Genomic DNA, 21,787 nt, shown 5'->3' on the forward strand with positions numbered 1-21,787 from the left:
AATAAATGTGACTCTGAGATTCTCTCCTGATCAAATTGACTTTGCAGAGATGGACATTTTTTGCAGCGAACACTTTCTCCTTCCTACACCAGAAGGGAGTGAAAACAAGCCTTTCCCTGGTCAATGAGTTCACTGGGGCGGACGTCTCCTTAGACAAGGCTGTGTGGGGTGGGGGGGAGATGGTGATGGTGGTGGGGGGGCTCAAAAGAAGAGAAGACTGAAGAGAAAAGAAACTCAGAGCGAGGGAGGGAGAGAGGGAGAGAAACCTGGCACCAGGACAGTTCAGAGCATTGGGCATTAGAGACCGCGAACAAGGGAAGGTCAGCCCCCCCCTCACTCCCCCCTTCTTCTTCTTCTTACTACTGCATCAGCAGATGTACTGCACAAGCCCATCATCAATATCAGTACTGCCAGACCACCGCTACAGTGATAACAGGAAAATCTGTGATGAAGCATTTACACGCTAGATTGTGGGGTCTTTTATGTCAAGAGGCAGTGAAAGATGAGATAATTTCACATCTAAGATCAGCTACTGACAGAGAGGCTTATGGGCGTCAGTGACCAGCACGCCCCTGATCTGACGCTAACAAGGTCATCCTCTGGCCTGAAAGCAGCTTTGTCCCTCTAATCAGAGGAGCATCATCATCATATTCCACGTTGTATCAGCAGCTCCTGGCAGTGACGCAATCCGCCAGGGGAGGCGAGCAGAGACGTGGTCCGGTGCACATCTCGTCTCCCAGCAGCAGTCCTGAGAAGACGATAAGTCGGGTCACAGATTGAGGTCGTGGACCTGCATGCGTGGCAGTAAACCTGAAGGTAGAAGTTGTTGGAAAGCCATGAAACACTCTTAATCTAACCAAAGTCTGGCAAGAGCTGAGACTTTGAATGCAGCAATGGTATTTAATGCACCAACTGTTTAGGTGTGTTTATTTAAACATGATGAATTTGTTTGGCTGCACTGCAAAGTAGCTGCTCAGAAACCAGTGGCATTGTAGATGACGACAGACTGCAACATAAATTTTCTGTCCATTGACTAATCTTAATTGACTAATTGTTCCCGCTCTAGTGTAAAACCACAAGATTTTTCAGTGTTAGTCATTTGGTTCAGTGGGTCCCAGCTGTTTTTGTGTTGTAACTCATTAAAATGAATCAGTGCCAACTTAAGAGCTTACATGTCAGGTTGCACAATAAGAACAATTTTCCTCTCTTAATTTATGATTTTCTTACAAAACAATTCAGTATTTTCCAAAAGAATCAAGAGAAGGTCAGAATAAAGAGATTTTGTGTGGCAGAAATAAATAAAATACATGTATGGCATTGATTCTGATTCATTTTGTACTTATCAACTAAGAGTTAGCCTAGTATAAAGCCTAAGGTTTAGCATACCGGTTCTCAGATTTTGGCTGATGATTTAATCTGTGAACGATTATCCCTTCTTACATTGTGTCAAAATCTGAGAGAATGTGGCCTCTGTTTTGTGACCTTTCAGATTTTACCTTGCGACCCCTTCATGGGCCCCGTTGCTCATGTTGGGAAACCCAAGTTAAGATGTGAGTGGGCTCTGTAGCCTCTGTACCATGAGTGTGATTCAGTGCTGTCCGTGTCATATGGGGACATTTGATCGTGTTTGTGTTTTGACCCACTTTACCCCAACAACCCTAACTGATGCGTGTCTTTAGCCTCGGTCCACTTTGGATCCAACCTTCCTTGTGATGCACTTACACACTCTGGCCGAGCATGCTGGGATACGCGCTGCTGTCCCGTTTTATGATTGGGTCACAGCACTGATCTCTTGTTTAGTGACTGGATCAGTGTTGATATCCCGTCCTGGCTGAAAACTCTCTTTAAGCCCTCGCCTCGTGTGAAGCTTCGCTCTGTCATTGCACTGCAGCTTTTTTTCCCCCTGTGTCACAGTGGGAACACACTTTGGAGCACGCTCTGTAGTGTGCTCCAAAAGTGGTGGCTGAAATATGAAATATGTAAAATATGAAGTAATGTCTTCTTCACCATGAATCCCCATGTGTTTTTGTTTTTCCAGTCTTTTTTTCACATCAACCTCTCAGTTCACAGAAGCATCAGATGTCATTTGCAGACAAACCTGCTTGTACTGACTGAAAATGAGCAGACGAAACCGAGAGCAGTGACTGATTTATTACAAGAAATTACAGTGACAATGTGCAGAAAAGCAACAAATCCTGCACAGAGTCAAAGAGTTTAGAGCGAACAGGACCTTAAATGTGTCTTTCTTATTATCTCTGGCTTTGTTCAAAAAAGTTTTTTTCCATATTGACTCCAGTGCAGATGTATTCATCTTTTTATTAAGCTTTTTTATTAGGTATTCATGTTAGTGGCACAGTGTTGACTAAGTGGAAAACTATTTTTAATGATATATTTTATCCCTGATCAGATCAGACTTTGGATGGTCTAGCTGCTGAATTACGCAGTGCCAAATTACGCACAACCACCACCAGTCATATCATAACCTCCAGCTTGTCTTTAACTTCTCCTTCATGAGCTTTCAGCGCATAAAACAGTGTTATATGAGTGTTGAGCTGCTGCTGGTGGGGCAGCAGCGCTTTTTCTATCTTGATCTGAACTACTAACCAAGTCTTAGAGAGATCAAAATTCAATCCCGTTCTGAGAAAAAAAGAGAAATGACGTTATTTGAATATGTGCCCAAAATCCTTAATGAATAACTTAGGACGAGTAGGAGGCAAATGCTGCCCCAGCTGTTTCCTGTTGAAAATGTCTGTGTAATGTAGATAAATGTGAGGGATTTTCTCTCTAAATCCGTCTCCTGTTCGCTAAATCTCACTTCTCCAAAACGAGCCTGCGCAATGGAACAAAGTCGGAATATTGAGATGTGACATTGCCCGCATCTCATCCTCTTTTCTCCCCGTTTTTTAATGACTTCAAACAAGTTCATTTTCGCCGGGCTTTGACTTGCGGAGACCCGTGGGGATGTCTAGCGCTCTTTCCTTTCAGTGGCATTTATGTGATGTCTTCAAGGTAACTTACCTGATTTCCTTTGACACTATAGATTTCACCTTGGTTCTTCACTTGCTCACTATTTGCACAGAGCATCCTTACCTAGTTTAAACTGAGACAATAAAGGGGGGTTTTAATCGCTTATTTATATTTTACAGCTTTTAAATGCACGATAAATGAGGGTTTATTCAGATTTTTATTCAGTTATTTAGGCAACTGTCCTGCATGTTGTTCTGATAATAAGAGATTGTCCCCCTTTTGGTTTTAATTGACTTTTCTTTTGGAGATGTTGACATGCATTGTGCATGAGTTTCACTGCTCGGATGAATGGGTTTTTCATCCTCCGTGTCTCTGTGCGCCCTGCGCTCTTTTTCACCAGAAAGCCCTAATGCAGCTCTGCAACTTTCAAAGTAATTACTGCTGAGTCTGCATTATTAAGTGCTAAATATCTAACCTGATGCTGCGGGGTTAAGAGAGAGGGGAGCTTAACATGAAATACTTCTGGGCGTCGGGACCGTGCGGCTGGGGTTGTGATGCAGATGGATAATGTCCCGTGTTTACTCTCTTTATTATGTATATTTGGCCCACTCTGCTTCCTCCGCTAGGTTTGGCGGGAGAGCCGTTTTCCATCTCACATTTTGGATCGGAAAGATCCCTGGCGCTGTTTTTTTACTTGCATCTTTTATTCTGCTTTTTAAATTTTGAATCACTCTGAGTTGAGTTTTGTGCGTAATAATGCGCTGACAGCTGCGTTTTGGCACCGGGAGAAACGCTGAATCCTCGTTAGCAGCTGCTCATTAAAGATTGGTTTTTAAATTTCACTGATTCATGTGGACTGTTGTTGGCTGATTAGGTCATACACAGGCGCGGAGTAGCCAGATGATAAGGAGAAAAGTGTGTTTCCAATTTGGACGCGCTCTGCTCGGTTGCGCACAGGCGCTCCGGAGCATCAGAGCCGGTCAGCCTCCTGTTTGACTGTTTGACGCTGGCAGCAAGTGGAAGTTTGGATTTAATACGTTTTCCTCCAAAACCCTGTAAACTTACCAGCTGTGGCAGCGGCCACTTTTATTTCTCTTTTCTTCCCCTTTTCCTCTTTTACAGAGGAAACAGGCTGGATGTTGAAGAAGAAGAAGCCTTAAGCTCTCTGGTTTTATTCTTATGTGGGGAAATGTGTAATACTGCCACTACTGATGTGCTCTTGAGCAAGATGCTGAGCCACTAACTGTCACAGCAGAGTTGCTCAACAGCCAGCTGTGTATGAAGGGAACAGACTTTAAAAGTGACTTTCTTTGCTTGAATTTGTGATTAAATGAAAATCTGCCTTTGATGATGCTCTGCCTTTAACAGCAGGGGAAATGTTAAAGCTCTCTCCTCTCTCCCTGTGCGCAGAGTGCGATGTGCTGTATCTCCTGTAGCCACACCCTCTCACTACTGCTGTGTGTCCTCACCCTGACTCCGACGGCAACAGGGGCGGGCCCAGAGACCCTGTGCGGGGCGGAGCTGGTCGACACGCTGCAGTTTGTGTGTGGAGAGAGAGGCTTTTATTTCAGTAAGTGCACCTTTTTATTTATTCATAAAGGTTGGCTGTATCTGTCCCAGAGCTCTCCACCTCCAGCGAGCTCATAAATAAAAAAGCAGCCAGTTTGACATCTTGTCTTGACTTTCCCCTGCATCAGTGGTCTCTTTCTTCCTTCATTCATTCCTCTTCCAGTTACATCTTCGCCTCAAGTTCACATTCATCCCTTTTCTTTCAGTGCTCCACTCTCATTTATGGACTGACGCCCAGGTTTTGAACAAGAGACCTAAATAAAATATAGAATAATGATATGTAACTATATTATTGGTGGCAAATCACAGTTTTGCCCATGGGCAAGGAGCTTTAAGTGGAATTTGGCTGACTATCTCTCAGAAAAAGGAGGGGTAGAAACTAAATGTTGCTGTGAAGTTTTTTCTTTTTTCCACCAGAGAAGGGAAAGCTACCCAAAGAAAACCCTCCACCAAGAATCCAGGATTTAAATCTCAAATTTTTCCATTAAGGGTACAACCCAGCCCAGAGCAGCACAGGATATATGGAGCTACCGAGGTTAGGTGCAGTGTTCCACCAGCAGCCAGTGTTTCTCAGGACATGTATCCTGATCTGTCTGTCAGAGACGGACAGTGTGACTGTACATTAACAGTATATCTGGCTCAAACACTCCACAGCTGAAGTTTATAACCTCATTATTCACATTTCTTTGGCTGACATCCATCAATTAAGCCACTATTCACCAAATGTCCTTGGTGGAGATACAACGCTCCACCAAAAGTCTGTTTTTTTTAAACTTTTCTAATAATTGATCATGCTTCTGACTCCTGTGCAGTTTTGACATAACAATCCATTATTAATGGTTTGGTTCAGTCCCAAAGTTATGAAAGATTTTCCACATGTGGTAGACTTTGTCAGCTGCCAATTTCAAAAAGAAGAAGATATAAGATTTCTGTGGGAAATCAGCAGCATCTACAGTGCATTTGCAGTTGCTCTCTGTTCCAGTAATTGATTGCTTTCACCTTAGCTTGAACCTGGAATGGTTTGTAGATACACCTCAAGAACCTGGTGACTGATGGAAGATTAGGGGCCAGGAGGGGCCCAGTCTTTACATCCAAGTCTCAGGACGGCAGTGGGAATAATGCAGCAGTGGCCAGTGTATAGTAATGCAAATCTAAAACCTTTAAATGCCCAAACAGAGAAGTAGGTTTTATTGGTAAGATAATAACAAATACTGTATTTTTTAGCAGTACCACTCTTATCTGGAGCTCATTTATAAACAGGCTCCTGCTGACAGACCATTTCTGTTTTTCCAAATCGATTTTGGTTAATAAGTTGGCACACAAAGTGAACATTTTCATCATTATTTTTGCGAACATAACATGCCACTTCTTGTACCCTCTGCTTCCCGGTTTGTTGGAAATGCATGTGGTGCCTGTGATCCTTGACCATTTGCGTCTGATTGGCTTCTCGGCCCAATCTCTCCATGAACTATCTCTTAACCGTTTGAGACAGCTAATGTGTGGCCAGGGAAACATAACGTAGCATCCCAGTGCTCTGATCGACCAACACAATTGCCAGATGAGAACGATGACATTGGATGATTCTGCAAACCCCAGTTTATGTTCGGTGGCAAAGTTTTCTCTTTAACTCCAATACCAACGATTTTAAAATTCTCACTGTCTACAATATCTGTACATGAGGAACATAATACAACATAAGGTATGGAAATAGGTAAAGATTGTACTTAAATGCAGATGTGTCATGGGGCACAAACACTTGGTCTTCTGCATAGAAGTCAGACATGCTACAGATGGATCCACCATAGGGGGAACACCACTTCTTGCATTGGCATTGGATGGAAGTTTTTTATGTTGTGGAGATTTGTCTAATATGCACCTAATTCCTTGGGTTACTGGGCTGGGCTGAGAGACCTTTTAGGTCCATTCCCTGTACACTTGCATATAGTTCATGCACAGTTCAGTATAGAAAGAATTAGGGTTATATTGGATGATTCTGCAGAACACAGTACATGTCCAATATCAAGTGTTAGTACCAATGAAGAAAGCATCTATATGTAGCTCTAGTAAAGGTGTAGAAATGATACCAGAGGTCCAGTCACACACCAATTATTTGAGCTAACCCTAACCAAGTATTTCAGTTGCATTACATTAACATAACAGTACATAACATAACATTAACCACACTATTGTTGGTCAAGGTAAGGAATTTTATGAGTAAATAATCTTCAATTGTTCAAAAAGGCCCAAAAATGTCTTTAAATGTAACAAGATTTTTTGCAGAATCATCCAATATCAGCATTCTGTCTGGCAGTAGAGTCACCATGCACCTTGCTGCTGCTGCTCCCCACCACCTCTCTGCCAAATTCCTCCACCCCTGCATGCAGCTTTTCCAGGACCAGTCAACATCATTCTCTGCATCGGGCCCTTTGTGCAGCATTTGCCAGAGAGCTGTTGGAGAGCCACCAAGCTGCTGCAAAGCTGCGAGTCTTGTTCGTCCAGATGCTCCTGGCAACACCCACATGCTGTGAAGTGGTCATGACAGCCTGCTCGATTGCCAGTTTTCTGCCAGTTAAGACTTTTTGGTCTTTGGATTCTCTCTGCTGCAGCACTTCTCTTGTACAAATGGCCATGTTCTCTTCATTTAGGCTAAGAGACAGTGGAAGATTATAGGCAACATGATCAAATATTACATTTTAGCAAATGAATACCTTAAATTTTTGTTTGTAAAGTTAATTTGTCCACAGTCATCAGCCATTATTTTGGCTCTGGGTAGATTCAACATGCAGTCAGGTTTCTATACAATACTTAGACTAACTTGGCTTGGATTTTAAAGACAGTAATATTAACACATTTTCGCCAACCTTTTTCTTAAAAATCAAATTCACTGGCAGATCCTTGGGTAATGTTTTATATCTCAGTTTCAAGGTTTGTGAATTGGTCCCAGGAAGTGTCTGCAGCTGTAGCCAAAAGTTGATGAAATGTTTAAGATTTTGACAAGGTATGAGGGTGTCCAGAGATTGGATGATGTGAGAATGTGACGAAGTGTTGGCTACTGAAAGCGGATTTATACTACAGACTTATAAATGTTTCTCACAGGCAATGGAGATATATCCCTACTGTCCATATTCATCTTGAGACAAAGTGTTGAATAGAGGCCAATGTAACTCATGAATCCTGATGCAGGATACACTTCTTAAACAGGAACAGACCCTTTTGTGGTAGGGGGAATGTATTTGTCTTTCCCGCATTACCTTACACTGAACAGTCACTGAACTGCACAGCGTCCATCTATCAATGCCACATTTTCCTGTGTTGAAAAAGAGGTGTATTTCACGAACACTCCATCCTTTTTCTGAAAAGACGATGAGGTTTGAGCAGCAGGGTGCCGTGCCTTGGAAAATATGCTGTTCCCTGTCTTCCTCGGTTTCTCTTTCTCTCTCATATTCTCACTGTCATTTCTTTTTCTTCTCCTCTCCTTCAGTCGCCACATGTACCAGTGGCTGTTTGCATAAAATATCTGGAGAATCCATTTGGGTTCTGTCGTCTATAGGACACAGCAGTTTTAACAGCCTGGCCAAAGGAGGCGTGCTCCTTTCCCTGAACTCTTCCCCTCCAGTCTGGTCATGTTGAACTTGGCAACTCTCTGATTGATAATGTGTCCAGAGACAGTGTTGCAACGACAGTGGGCTTTCTGTGCAGCGAGTGCTTTTGCCAATCCACCTTACGCATGTCACCAGTAAAGTAGCACACTTCCATTTGAAGACCGTGGATTTCTAACCCTGACAGAAATGCTAAATACTAGTTGGTGGAAATTCTTTTTTTTAAGGTAATGAAACAAACTGCGGTCTCAGAAACAGAAAAAAAAATCCACAACCTTAGTCAGTTTTTCCAATTATTAGCCTGACCTAGAAATCCTCAGTTGTCTTCGTAATGCTTTAGCAGGCAGGACCGTGGGGTGATTTCACTGGGATGTTCATTCCATGAATCAGATCTGTTATGGGAGTTTTTTGGCCTAAGTGTAAGTGCTAAGTAGCTCCATGTCCTAAGTCACATTTAGTTCATGCTGAAATATTCTCACTTATTCTAGAGTGAGCATGAATTATATAACCTTACCGTTGCTTTCTGCAAAATTAATGATTCCCAAACTGTCATGAATTACAACAAGATGGAATAATTCATCAGTTTGGCCAAGACCTAACTGCTGGTACATGAAGTTCTTATAAAAAAAGAGTAGCCAAATATGAAACATAGTAATTGTGTTTTTTTTTTTAGGTGTTTTGGCTTGTGGCATGTGAATTTAAGGTGGAAAGGAGAGGGGAGGAAAATTGCTTTTAGCAGCCATTGATGAGACTTCCTCTTCAATATTCATCCCTGTCAATTTTATTCAAAGCCACTAGAGCTGGAGAGAGCGGTAGAATGTGTAAACAGCACGTCACATGCATGCACGCACACATGCACGCACTCAAACACACACATAGCTAGGCCTTGTCCCTCAGCAGCAGGGGATTATGTGGATTACAGGATGATCAGGACACCCCCCCCCCCCCGCCTCCCTCCCTAGTTTTACACTGGACCTGAACACACAGTAGAAGGCACTGAGATCTGAAGAAAGACCCCCTGTGTCCTCTCCATCACTGCAAAAAGGTGTCGTTTTCCCATTAAGACCCCAAACTGAAAATCTTCGACCCTTCTATGAATTACTGCCCAGTGGAACAAAGAAGCATCTCATGAAAAGGACAGACAAGCATCCTCCAGATTTAGATCTGTACATAAGGTGAAGTTGAGACATGAGGGATTTGAGGACACTCAGGAACTAAACACTACTTTACCTTTGAAACTATTCATCAGTTTAATCCAATTACATAATGTTCGAGCTCTACAAAGAAAAATGAGGACATATCCAGTTGCATTAGTGCAGAGATCATCACCAAGATTTATAGTTGATATCCTGGACCCTTTTGGCGTTCTTTCTTCTTCACCTTCGGTTGTCTCTTAAATTGTCTTGCATTTCACATTCCAGCTGCAAAGAAACCAAAGAAACCTGCAAACTGTTGATCACTTGTTCTCACTTTGTAACCCTGCCTAGGCCCCCAACAAAATATCTTGACCTCCAGTTCGCTGTTTCAGTTGCTTGCAAAGAAAGATGTGGTGACAACTCTGTCTTACACCATTGATAATGCTATATATTGTAATAGATACCAATTGGCCATCAAGGAATCCTACACATTGTTGTTGAGCACTGACTTTATTAACCTTAGACCTTCAAGTTTTCCTTCATCTGACAAAATTATGGACCAGTTGAGAGTTGTTTTTATCAATAAGATTTCATATTATGAAACACCTTTGTCAAAATGTATTACCTGTTGGCATACCTTGTACACTAGAAAAGGATGAACCTTACAAACGTCAGGAATAATCCTATTGTTTCTAATTTTTGTCGTTGATGTTTCACTAACAAAGCTGATACAATGACAGAGGGCAACCTTGTCTACCCACTATTTACAAGCTTACTTGAGGAATTTATTTTACAAAACTAAGAACCATGAAAGGTGATGAACATGGACATCCATACATTTATAAACACTTCCAAAATCTACCTTTAATGAACCTATTTTCATATATATTGATATTATTGTGAACCACACTTTGAATACTAGTGTGAATACATATAGATAAGATTTTAGTGTCACAGCATAGTAATGTGAAGAACACTTCACTTATGCCATAAACTCTTTGTGGTACCAGTGATAAAGGGGTAGTTTCCAGCACTTTAGCAGCTCTTATAGTCCCTGCCTAGCCGTAAACTGCCTGACACTTTGCAGGAAGAGCAGTGCACTGGCTCCAAGAATCCACTGTTTTTTATTGACCATGACCAAGCTGTAAAACTCAGATGCTTTCTGTACCACTCTGGAATGGGGGAATCCAGCCATCTCTCTCCATTGCCGTTCCTTAGAGGTGTCACGGTTCTCAGAAAAGGGACCCAAGAGCATGACTCAGGAGGCAGATGTAAAAGTAGAGTCTTTACTTAGAAGAAAGCAATGATACAAAAATCCAAGCAGGCAAACAAAGGGTCGGGCTGAGGCAAAATCCAAAAAAAGATCCAAAACATGATAAGAATTAAAACAGGCAGGCAAAGAACAGAGTGCTGGAAAGCTAGGGTACATGGAACAAAGACAATCTGGCAGAGAACAAGTGGAAACAGAGTGGTATATATACTAGTGAGTTAATGAGGGAATGGTGAACAGGTTAGCAGGTGAGTGGGGAGGAAGAGCAGGTCAAAGGGTTCTACTGCTGGGACGTAGGCAGGTGGGAGTGGCAATGTCTGAGAGCAGAATTAGAACACGAATGCACAAACAAGTGGACTGAACAAATGGGAGGGGAGGTGGGAGACTAGAGGCAAGTTGCTAAGAACCTTCTCGATCTTCCGGGACTGTAACCATAATGGTAGGTCCCAAGTGGAGAACCAAACCTGCTGACCCGGTGTGTATTAGGGTGCTGTGGAGTGCCCCCAGTTGACCACTCTTTGATTCTTCTTCGAGGTCCAGTGAATAGTGTGGTGGTAGTGTCTGATGAACATCTCCTGGTTAGGGTTCAGCTTGGCTGTTGGACTGTGGGTGGAACCCCCAACAATAAACTGACTGAAGCCTGCAGCAGCATGCAAAACCAACAGAACTGCTAACAAAGGAGGGCTATGGTGTTCTGCACCCCAAGGTGGCAGACCAGAGTGCTCCCTCTGGAGGACCTGGGAGCAAAGATGATCTGGGACAAAGAGGCAGTCATCAGGACAGTTACTGGGTGCTAGAAAATCAGAACGAGACTGACCTTACCCTCAATGCCCCAGACTCCAACCACACAGAAAAGGGCAAGGACCTCCTCCATCTCCACACAGTTCTTCTCCTTCTGAAACTGGCAACAAACATTATATTCTAGCCAGCATCTCCTAGTTGCCTATTTCATAATTTCTTTCTGCAGATGACACCTTGCAGGAAAAGAAAGTGCAGGGGTGCACCCTCTACTCCTCTACTGACAGCTAGGAGATGACAGCCCCCACCACTGTTTCAGAGGCAATCACCTCCACCACAAGTTGTCTGGAGGGACCAGGGAGAGTGAGAACAGGGTCAGAGATAAAGTGTCGTTTGAGATACTGAAAAGCTGTAAATCTGCATGTGTCTGCAGAATCCTAGGAAATGCTGAAGTTGTTTGTGGGACATGGGCTGCAGCCATTACATCAGTGCTTGGACCTTGGCTGGTTCCATCTGGATGCTTCTCTGGATGCTTACCCATCTGAGCACAAACCCCAAAAACAAAACTCTCACAACATGAAACTCACACTTCACTGCACAAAGAGTTGGCTCTCCAGGAGTCTCTGTAGGAGCCTCCTTACGTGTCCCATGTGCTCCTGTAGGGATCTAGAAAAAAACATGGCAAGAGGAATGAACACTATGTGTTCACTGATCAAACATCAAACCAAAGATGTTAGGCAGAGCAACGCAGTGGCATGAGATGAAACACTGGGTAAAAAGTATATCCTGACAAGTTGAAGATAGTTGACTCTCCTGCATAGTTTTCTGTTAAGAAGGATGCTGACAGATTAACATCTTATGTAAATCATTTAAATGAATACTTTTTATAGTATCAAGCACTTGAGAGATGGTTCTGTGAAGTGTGTAGCCTGCTCATTCGCAGAGGACGACAGCTGTAGTCAGCTTGGATTCACAGCAAATACCAATTATTTCAAAAGCAAGTGAGAGTTATGGAAAAAAGAAAATATGCCAGAACATATCAAAATGTCCACAGAAACTTTTCAAACCACTTCTGCAGCATAAGGCTGTGTTCAAACAGACAACAGCATGTGTGAAAAAATGCAGGCCTGTTTGGGACCGCTTCCCAGGTCCCATAAAAGAGTTCAGGAAAGTGGCTATGCGCAACTCATTAATGGAGATGGGGTGGTTAACCAGACGTACCTTTGCAAAATAAATCAGTTAGTCCTCATCCTTACAGTCTTTTCTCTTGTAGAACTGTAAAATATGGTTTGAAACCACTTCAGATAAGACATACATCTCACCTTTGTGTCGCTTGTCCAAGTAAGTACGCCAAACCATAATGGGCTCCTTATTGCACCCACTGGTACTTGATGTTTGGTGATAACCATGGTTGCACTTGCTGAAATGCAGACACACTTTCTAATCTGACCTGAAACCCTCCTTAATCATCATGTGTGAGCCCTGCATCCTCTTTCCAGCATCCATTTCAAATAGCAGAAGGCCATGAGGCAGGAAGCACTGGCTGAAAAGGTTGTTTACCCTTATTTGTTTAACAACAGTCAGAAAAAAACTCTTTGTTTATGAGGGATTACAGCAGTTATCCATGGAATTGAAGCATTTAAAACCCTCCAAAGCTTTTAGACCTGATTATTGTATGCGTGTTTTTCCCCAACCTGCCCTAGCTGATTATCCTATGTTACAACCGGTGCCAGCTGATTTTTCTCCCCCTTCCAGCTGTTTGTGCAGCAGGGTTGCAAGTTATTTTCAGAATAATAGCGGACGTTAATTTGTAAGGCTTTATTGGGAGGGATTGGAACAGGCCAGGCAACGAGGCACAGCCCCTCTTTTGGCTTTCAGCAGCCATTATATAATCGCCAACCAGGGCTCAATGTCATATTTCTCTAAATTTCTTGACATCAGGTGTTAATATAACTGCCAAGGCTGGTCCCATTGATACATACCACAGGGGAGACATAGCATGGAAGCACAGAATTACCACAAAAAATACAGTGGAATACCTGGCTATAAACGGTGTATCTGTCAACTTCTTTGAATTTAATGAAAATACAGATGCCAAAAGTTAAATTAAGATTTTTTTTAGCCATCTAGAGATTTCATTTAACACATCTATTTTGGGTGACTGAGATCTGGGTAAATCCAGTTCCTCTGTTCCCTAAATAATGCAGGTGCACAATGTATTTTTAGCGTCATTGTACCTGATGTGCAACATGAAAGCCTCTGTATTGTCCCCTCTTTTCTTCCCACTCATTCACACCTCCATTAGCTTCACCTCTGCTTTGTGTCAGGGGGTCCAGGGAGAAAGATGCTTCTGTTTCTAAATGAAAGCTGCTTTCTGTCCAAAACAACATTGTCAAGACAAGGCAGACAGAGCAGAAGTTAATGCACTTTGTCAGCACTGGCAGCCCTCTGAGCCAAGAGCTATTAACTCTGAGAGGGAAAGGCATTTCCTCCTTGTAAATGCCATATTAAATTATTATTATTTCATTTGGTAACAGGGAAAAGCCCATCAGGGCTATATTGCTCAAGGTGAGTTTTTCTAAAGGCCACCAAAAGAGGGTGGGTACAGGGGGTAAGGGAGTTGAAAAAGGAAGCAAGTATTGGCGTCATGGTAACTTAATGTGGCCATTGAGTCAAAATGCTGAGTGTCACATCTCTTATTAGCCTTTTACCTATTTAAATTAGACTACAACAACAAAATTTCCACTGCACCTCTGCTTGCCATGGCTTCTTCTCTTTACCTTATGGTCATTCCTTGGCGTAAAAGGTGCATCATACCTCCATCCTCAACATCAGTGTTCTCTGAGTGAGCCTTCAGGGTGCTCAGGCTTCTGCCAAATGAAAATGTGAATGAACAGTGGGGCACAGCCAATGGGGGTGCGGCCTCAAAGCCTGCCTGGCTGTTTCTGCAGGTTGATCGGGCCCAGAGGGCTTGTGGTTTGGCCTCGCTGGACGAGCCTGTGTGTAAAAGATACCTGAGCCAAAATGGCTGAGCGTGATATTCTCAGCGTTTGGGTGACTGCGACCACCTTTTTTACAGGGAAGCAGCTGCCAGAAAGGGTCCATAGTGTGCAATGTGATACACTGTAAATTTTACACGGAAGAAATCCATGTCATTAAGGCTGTTCATATATCAGAGGAATCAGACCCAATGACCTGGCCATTATCGCTGCTTTATTACAAGCATAGTGTCTGGCCACTACGCACAGATTTGTTTGTTTAACTCTGCTAACAGATATGAGGTGTTGGTGAGGGGGAAAAAATTTGATTTATAGAAGCTGAATTGACTGTTTGCTAAACCCCTAGCCACCTAGTTGCTACACCTGTCAAGCTTTCCATTCTCGCACAGTTCATATGCAGTTTGTAATGATGTGGCCACTTGAAATTCTTACTAAATTTCAAAACAATGAACCCTTGAGTTTTGGAAAGAAGTAGACAAAAGCAGACTTTATTTGTAGCTGGTGGTCGCTGATTTAGTTGGCTGCTGTTAGGAGATTTTCAAAAGACAGAAACGTTACTATATTCTTAAAAATGTTCTAACATAAACCTGCTTAGCTGCGTAGCTTACACACTAGGACAAGCAAGACAGGTTCGATTTATGGTTTATTCTTTGTATTTTTAAACTTTTTCACTTCTGAGAGAAAAGGCTGTTTTCTCTATGTTTGTGGTGACTGTAACACTATCTCAGTTGATGAATTTAGCTGGAGTTGCCAGACTCTACACTTTTTGAAGTCCAGGAAGGCAGGACAGAGCAGCTACTGTTAGCCCACACTCTGATATCACTGACTCCCCCACATTGTAGAAATACTACACAGTGGATGTGCCAGGAATGAACAGGGATTTTTTTTTTTAAATAAAAAAAGGTGACCTGTAACCCAACAAAATAATGTAAATGCTACTAGCCTTGCAAATAACTCTGGTTTTCTATTGTAATGAGTATACTAGTTAGCTGGGCATGCTAACATATGCATTAGAGCAGATAAACACACCATTATTCTTTTCCTTACACTTCTCTAGTATTTTTGGTTTTGGAGAGGGTAAAAAGGAAACCACAATTCAAACTGTTGAGAATTTTGCTCGTACGACGGCCCGCCAGGCTACGAACATGCGTGCAGATCCAAACCTCAACAGTTGCTAAAGTATGATTAGACAATGATTGTTAAGATGTTATAAACGCTGTTTGTTTAGACACTGACAAAAACCACTGAAGGAATTTATTCTGTCTCCTCAGTTATCTAACTCCTCTTGCTGTCCTTCTCAAACAGGTAAACCAGGCTATGGCCCCAATGCACGGCGGTCACGCGGCATTGTGGACGAATGCTGCTTTCAAAGCTGTGAGCTGCGGCGCCTGGAGATGTACTGTGCACCTGCCAAGACTAGCAAGGCAGCCCGCTCTGTGCGTGCACAGCGCCACACAGACATGCCAAGAACACCCAAGGTTAGTACCGCTGGGCACAAAGTGGACAAGGGCACAGAGCGTAGGACGGCACAGCAGCAAGACAAGACAAAAAACAAGAAGGTGAGCACAGCACCGAACAGATACACTCTAAACGAAAAAAGCTTTACTTATCAAGAAATGTGTCAGAAAAAAGAGAATAGGATTGATGTTTTAGTAGCTTCTATCTGAGCATGCACACATGATTCTTGTTGTTTTCTTGCTGACAGATACCACTCGCATATCTGTTCATTCAGTTTGAAAATACAGCTAATGGGTGGGTAGCTTAACTTTGCATAAAGACTGGGGACAGGGGAAAGCGTTAGCCTAACCCCGCCCAAATTGGTGCCCAGCCAAGAAATAGTCTTACACATAACCACCTGTAAAACCATAAATTGCCATTTTTACTTTTGAGTTTTTGTACAAATTAAACAAATAATAAAATGAAAAAAATAATAAAATGTTTCTTTTCCTTTGAAAAGAGCCATGCTAGCTAAAGCTCAATGACCAACACAGCATAGCTTTTTATTTAAAGCGTCAGTTTGTGGCTGGACGGCCGTTACATGTGAGGCTATTTCTTGGCCGGGTGCTTTTTGACAGAGCACCACTCCTGTTTCCACCTGTTTCCAATCTTTATGCTTAAGCTAAGCTAACCTTCTGATGGCTGTTGTTAAATATTCAGCATACAGACATGAGTGTGGTATCAAATTTCTATTCTTATTAAGTGCTTTATTCAAATTGTCAAACTGTTACTTCAAGGGCTCATTAGGTTCAAGTTTAGTAGCAGTTTAGTGTATAACAAGAGGCATTAATTCATCCAACTTAAGTGGCTTCATTTTCATCCCACAGAGACCTTTACCTGGACATAGTCACTCATCCTTTAAGGTATGCTTACAAATGGATTTTATTATATCATTTAAACCTCTATCAACCACATAATCTCCAGTTTGGCATTCTTACGAGTTCCAAAAGCAGGTCAAGCTTTATTTTGAAATGGGAGATATTCATTTAACCAGTCTTAGCTCTGAAATCTTAATCTTATGACCAAATAAAGAAACTGTGAGGTCTAAATGCGGTCCTTGCTGTTTCATCCCTGAGTTGCCAACCTGTAAGAGAGTGTGATCCTTTTAAGATTCGACCGTGTGCTTTTTACCCTTCTCTCAAAAAAGAAAACCATTAGCAAGAGAAGGAACTAAGTGGTTTTTGTGGTAGACCCAGTGGCACTCCCACTCCCCTGGCAGAATCTCCACTCTGCTACTGTACATTATGTGCTGAAATTCTGGCATCTCACCATAACAGACTGACGCATGCAAGGACTGGAGATGAGGCATGCATGTCATGTTTGGTGTATCGACGTGTGCAGTGGTTTCCACATCCCTCGTCTGATCGTTAATTTGTGGATTGTGGCACACTGTAAACGTTGGTATTACTATGTGAATCCTATTATATTTCTCTTCAAATCAAACTAGAATGTGAATTCTTCTCATTTTTGTGGAAATATGAACTATAGTGATACTAAAGCTGATGTGTATATGTTTGTAGCTATGGCTGAGCTACATCCTTGTTAAATTTTGTGGTGTACTACCAAGAGTGCTGAGCATGGCTTATATACTGTTAGCAAGTTTTTCAGATCCAAAGAAGTCCCAAAGTTCACTAGTTTAACTAGGATCTACCCTGCTGTGTATCTAACTATATGTTTCTTTCATTGCAGGAAGTGCATCAGAAAAACTCAAGTCGAGGCAACACGGGGGGCAGAAATTACAGAATGTAGGGAAGGAGCGAATGGACAAATGCCCAGCGACTTGGGAAGAGAGAAGGGAGTGGCCTTACCTGGTACCCCTGTGGAATGGTTCACTGTAAAACAAAACAAAGAGGATGCTAACAATGGTCCGAAAAGCTCTTCAAAATGATTGAAACCTGAGAGCTAAGTGGTGTTTAAGGGTTTGATGAGGGATCTTGTGATTATTTTATACACTGCACCATTCCATATCGGGAGGAATTCCTTGTTAATGCAATGTAACAGACTAGTTTAGCTGCTGAGACACGAACAAGAGCTTATTATACCTCCATGTGTGAGCTGCAGCATCCCCTGGCTCCAGGAAAGGTGGGAATGGATCTGGGCTTCAGCCAATCAGAGAGCCACAGGCTGTGTTTGAGAATGAATGGTCCATCCTGTCCCCTGAACTTTGGTAAATCCTTTTACTCTGAGAGAGTGGATTCAGTCTCTCCTCTGATAAGACAGGATATTTAATCACCGGTCACATTTAACAGTTACTACCCAAGTTAAAATCTGATTACCTTACCTTCAGAATTTGTTTTCATGCAACTTACATAACTGAAGATATTTTTAAAAGAGTAAAACAAGGTTTGCTTTTAAGGACAAAGACCAGATGGCTCACTATCAGACTTTACATGTTGTTGTAGTTATTTTACCTTGAGCCCAAGTCAAATCCCTACTTCTCAATGACTGAAGTCAGGGTTCTTATATCTAAATGGAGTTGCTAGAAGGTTTGAGTCCAGTCCAAATCCTTCCTAAGCCTCAGGAAGTGTTGAGAACCTGAGGACTGAGTCTACAGTCCAAACACTTCTATAACAACAAATCAAGCACTATTACAGGGGATTTTGAGGAAGATGGGAAGTACAGTAGGTACTAGAAATATGTTTGAATAAGTTTGTACAAACGAGAGAAACAAATTACCCAGAAGGAAAATGAATTTAAGATTTTTGGTCAGTCTGTACATGGTGCTTGGTTGGTTGTCAGAAATAGGTCATTCGGTGTATTCAAAGTGCATTTGGCACAGTGAGTGGAATAAGTCAAATAACGACAATCAAGCAAAATGTTTGTCGTCTGCATCCTTTTCACATGTCACCACCATGGCCATATCAGATTTTTGTCAACAATTCAGTTACACAGTGATCAACATTTGAGTCAGAGTGGAGGCCTGAGTTCAAGGTTAAGTGCATGTCATTAAAGTTTAGTCACCGCAAGCCAACGAGCATTCTAAAAAAAACCAAACAAAACACCCAGATCGATTAGAGTAAGATCTTATTCTTGTTCTTGTGAAGAACTGAGAAAATGTTCCCAAATTTGTCAATACCAAAGTTTAAAGCAAAAGACTGAGAGGCTGAAACAATAGTCACTTAGATGGAGAAGTTTAATGATTGATTGAGCTTGGCCTGTGATATTTTGTTAGTTTAGGGAGGCCGAGAACTTTGCTACTTCAGTTGTCACTTGGACTGCATTATCTGCCACGATGGCGAGAGTACAACAAAACTCCACAGAATCCATTGCAAAGTCCACCGGAGGAATACACAGATTGAACAATTTGGTAAATATTGCAACCAAAACGACAAGTCCTCCTGGATATGTGAGATACGGCCCACATATAACAGTACACAAACACACATACAAAGCACCCAGTGTAAATGAGCGTTGTGTAACTGTGAGCAAGGGTCAAGCACACACAGACATACACATACACAAATGAAAAGCCAGTTCTGAGAAGTCCTTGCATGAGGACTGACAGTCGTGGCTGTTTGTTCTAGCCTCCATGCGGATTTACCGCCATTATATCGCACAAACCGCCCAAGACATCTCATTACTGGCTCTGCCTCCTCTGCCTGTGTATAATCAAACAGTACTCCCATTTATGTTAACCTATGCATTGCTATCATTCATTGTACATGATGGTTTCATATAACAAAACTGTATTAAGAATCCTATCCACTGTATAATGGTGCTATTTTGTAGTTTGTTACTTGCAAAGAGATGGCTAAGACAGACAGATGGCAGGGCTTACATTGGAGGTCTTCCCTTTTGCACAGCCTTGTGGCCACCATTTTAATAGTGTTTTTATTTGTAAGCTGTTTCAATAAGGTAGTAGTGTAAGCGAGTAAATGTATCTGTGTGAAATCTGTGAATGCATGGAGAATTAAAAAATAAGAAAATACCATGTTGTGGTCCCAAGAAGGCAAAATGCTATTTTTTCTACTGTTTTTAAATTATTTTCTCAATATAGATCCCTTATGCCAAATAACTTGACAAAAGTACTGTGAACTGTGATTCTTCCAATTGTATTGAGATTGTTAAAAGTCATGGTGTGCTTTTGTCTGTCCTGAGATGTGTGTGTACATGCACCTCACTGGAAGCCATGGTATTGACTATTAAAACCACTTAAAGCGAGACTACATACCTTTTGCTGAACAGTGTCCATTGTGGCCACGAGTGATAAATATAGGAAAATCATTACAAATTGGACTTCCTTTGTTTCCTAATATTGTCATTAGTCAGATGCTTTAAAGACATCATGTTAAAATGTAGAATAACAGATACACAACTAGCAAAGAGCTATAAAGTCAGTAAATGTATATATAATGTCTAGCATAAAAGAGTAGTTTGAAATTTGCTCACATGTTTTCTTGACTAGAGTTAGATGAGAGGATCAATACCATTAAATATAAGGCTGTAGCCAGTAGCCAGTTAGCTTAGCACAAAAATTACAAATGGGAGGAATGTGCTAACCTGGCTCTGTCAGGACAAGATGTGTTTGCTGGTAGGTGATGATTTTTTGTTTACCTTTGAACAGAGCCAAGCTAGCTGCTTCCCCTGATTCCAGTCTTTATGCTAAGCTAAGCTAACTGGGTTCTGGCTTCTCGGCTTACAGATATGAGAGCATTAATAAATATTTCCATCTAACTTTTGGCAAGAAATGTTATTTCCAAAAATTTTAAACTACTGCTTTAAGTTTGCTAACACTGGCTAACATTACCCTGCATTAGCCACTGGTCATACCAGACCAAATAAGGCTGTAGCAATAAAACCCCTGAGTGTACTGAATTGAAGAAAGGTGCATTTTATTGCTTATGCATTTAACTTTTCATTTGTAATAGAAATATTTTGTTCTTTCTTCTTTCAAAAGTTACCTAGTCTCGCTTTAAGAATAAGCCAGGAAGTTTTGTCCAAAACATTTGTTATTATAAAAGTGTGTTTTTATCTATAATGATCAAGGTTTTAAAATGGGAATTTGCGTATATGCTTTGGTGTCTATTCCTTAAAAATTCCTTAAAACTTATCAGTCGACCTGGCGATTGAAATGAAAAAGAAGCTGGCTGGAAGACATCACTGGTCCTCCCAGATCTTCAGATATACAGTAAAAACCAAAGACTTTTTGATGAGAAGAAAAACCTCACTCAGCATTATTAAGTCATGAACTAAACCTACGATCAGATCATTAAATAGCAATTCATGCCATCCCTGTCTGAACTGCACTGCAGCTACAAATACGCCCTTCGCACACTGTCTCTTGTACCTGAAATACAGCTTGTGTAATAGATAGTAAAGTGAGCCAGACAAAATTCCCTTGGTGTATCTGGAATTTTTGGAACAGCGATGAAGAAAGCTACAGCAACCAACTTCAAATCGCCTGACTATGAATCATTCAAATATTTCTGTTCGTCACTTGTGTGAAATAATTAATAAAGTCTAAAATGTGGGAGGGTGTGAGACATTCACAACTCTGTGGGGTGTTAAATAAGAAAATGTAATTTCCTAAAGCTCACTGTCCAAGGAACTGTTTGATCACAGCGCTGTTATTTATGGTGCTCGATTGCCTTCTGTAGAAAAAAAAATACTGACAAATTGTTCACCATTCCTGCTGAATAAACCACTTGTCAACATCACAGAAATGGCTGGAGTGTTCTTGCGAACAGCATGCACATACACTCATAAAACCTCAGGGGAAACATCATCCTATAAAGGTTTTACTCCCTCTATTACGCAACATTACAGTGGTAAACTCTATACGGCTTTTATGAGGAGCTCTGTGGATTCAGACACATAAACAGCAGATAATTACAAAGCAGAGGTTTTCTCTCTTAAGCATGTACAAATCTTTTAAGGCGTTTCGGCTATAGATGAAGCCGTAACTCATGCTGAGGCTTTGTGCACCGTGCAGGATGAAACTGAGCGTGCTGGGTGTGCTGAATGACAAAGTGATACTTCCTAAGAGGTGGCAGGGTCTGCCAAAGCAAACAG

The 21,787-nt window shown here is 41.7% G+C and overlaps 1 protein-coding gene across 2 annotated transcripts; it reads left to right on the top strand.

Annotated features, from left to right (window-relative positions):
• Positions 1 to 679: 679 nt before the first annotated feature.
• On the top strand, positions 680 to 21,432 carry igf1 (insulin-like growth factor 1). 2 transcript variants are annotated; one of them, XM_071502598.1, is made up of 5 exons: positions 680 to 816; positions 4,378 to 4,537; positions 15,584 to 15,837; positions 16,603 to 16,638; positions 17,465 to 21,432. In XM_071502598.1, exons 2-5 carry the CDS (start codon positions 4,384 to 4,386, stop codon positions 17,522 to 17,524), a joined length of 504 nt encoding a protein of 167 aa, XP_071358699.1. In that variant the 5' UTR covers positions 680 to 816; positions 4,378 to 4,383; the 3' UTR covers positions 17,525 to 21,432. The 2 variants fall into 2 exon arrangements, with proteins under 2 accessions (XP_071358699.1, XP_071358698.1); XM_071502597.1 differs by lacking the exon at positions 680 to 816 and adding an exon at positions 2,723 to 3,009.
• The last annotated feature ends 355 nt before the right edge of the window (positions 21,433 to 21,787 follow it).

The sequence above is a fragment of the Trachinotus anak genome, unplaced genomic scaffold (genome assembly GCF_046630095.1).
Source record: "Trachinotus anak isolate AG129_WGS33_773 ecotype Australia unplaced genomic scaffold, CSIRO_AGI_Tana_v1 ptg000018l, whole genome shotgun sequence".
In the NCBI taxonomy this organism is placed as follows: Eukaryota; Metazoa; Chordata; class Actinopteri; order Carangiformes; family Carangidae; genus Trachinotus; species Trachinotus anak.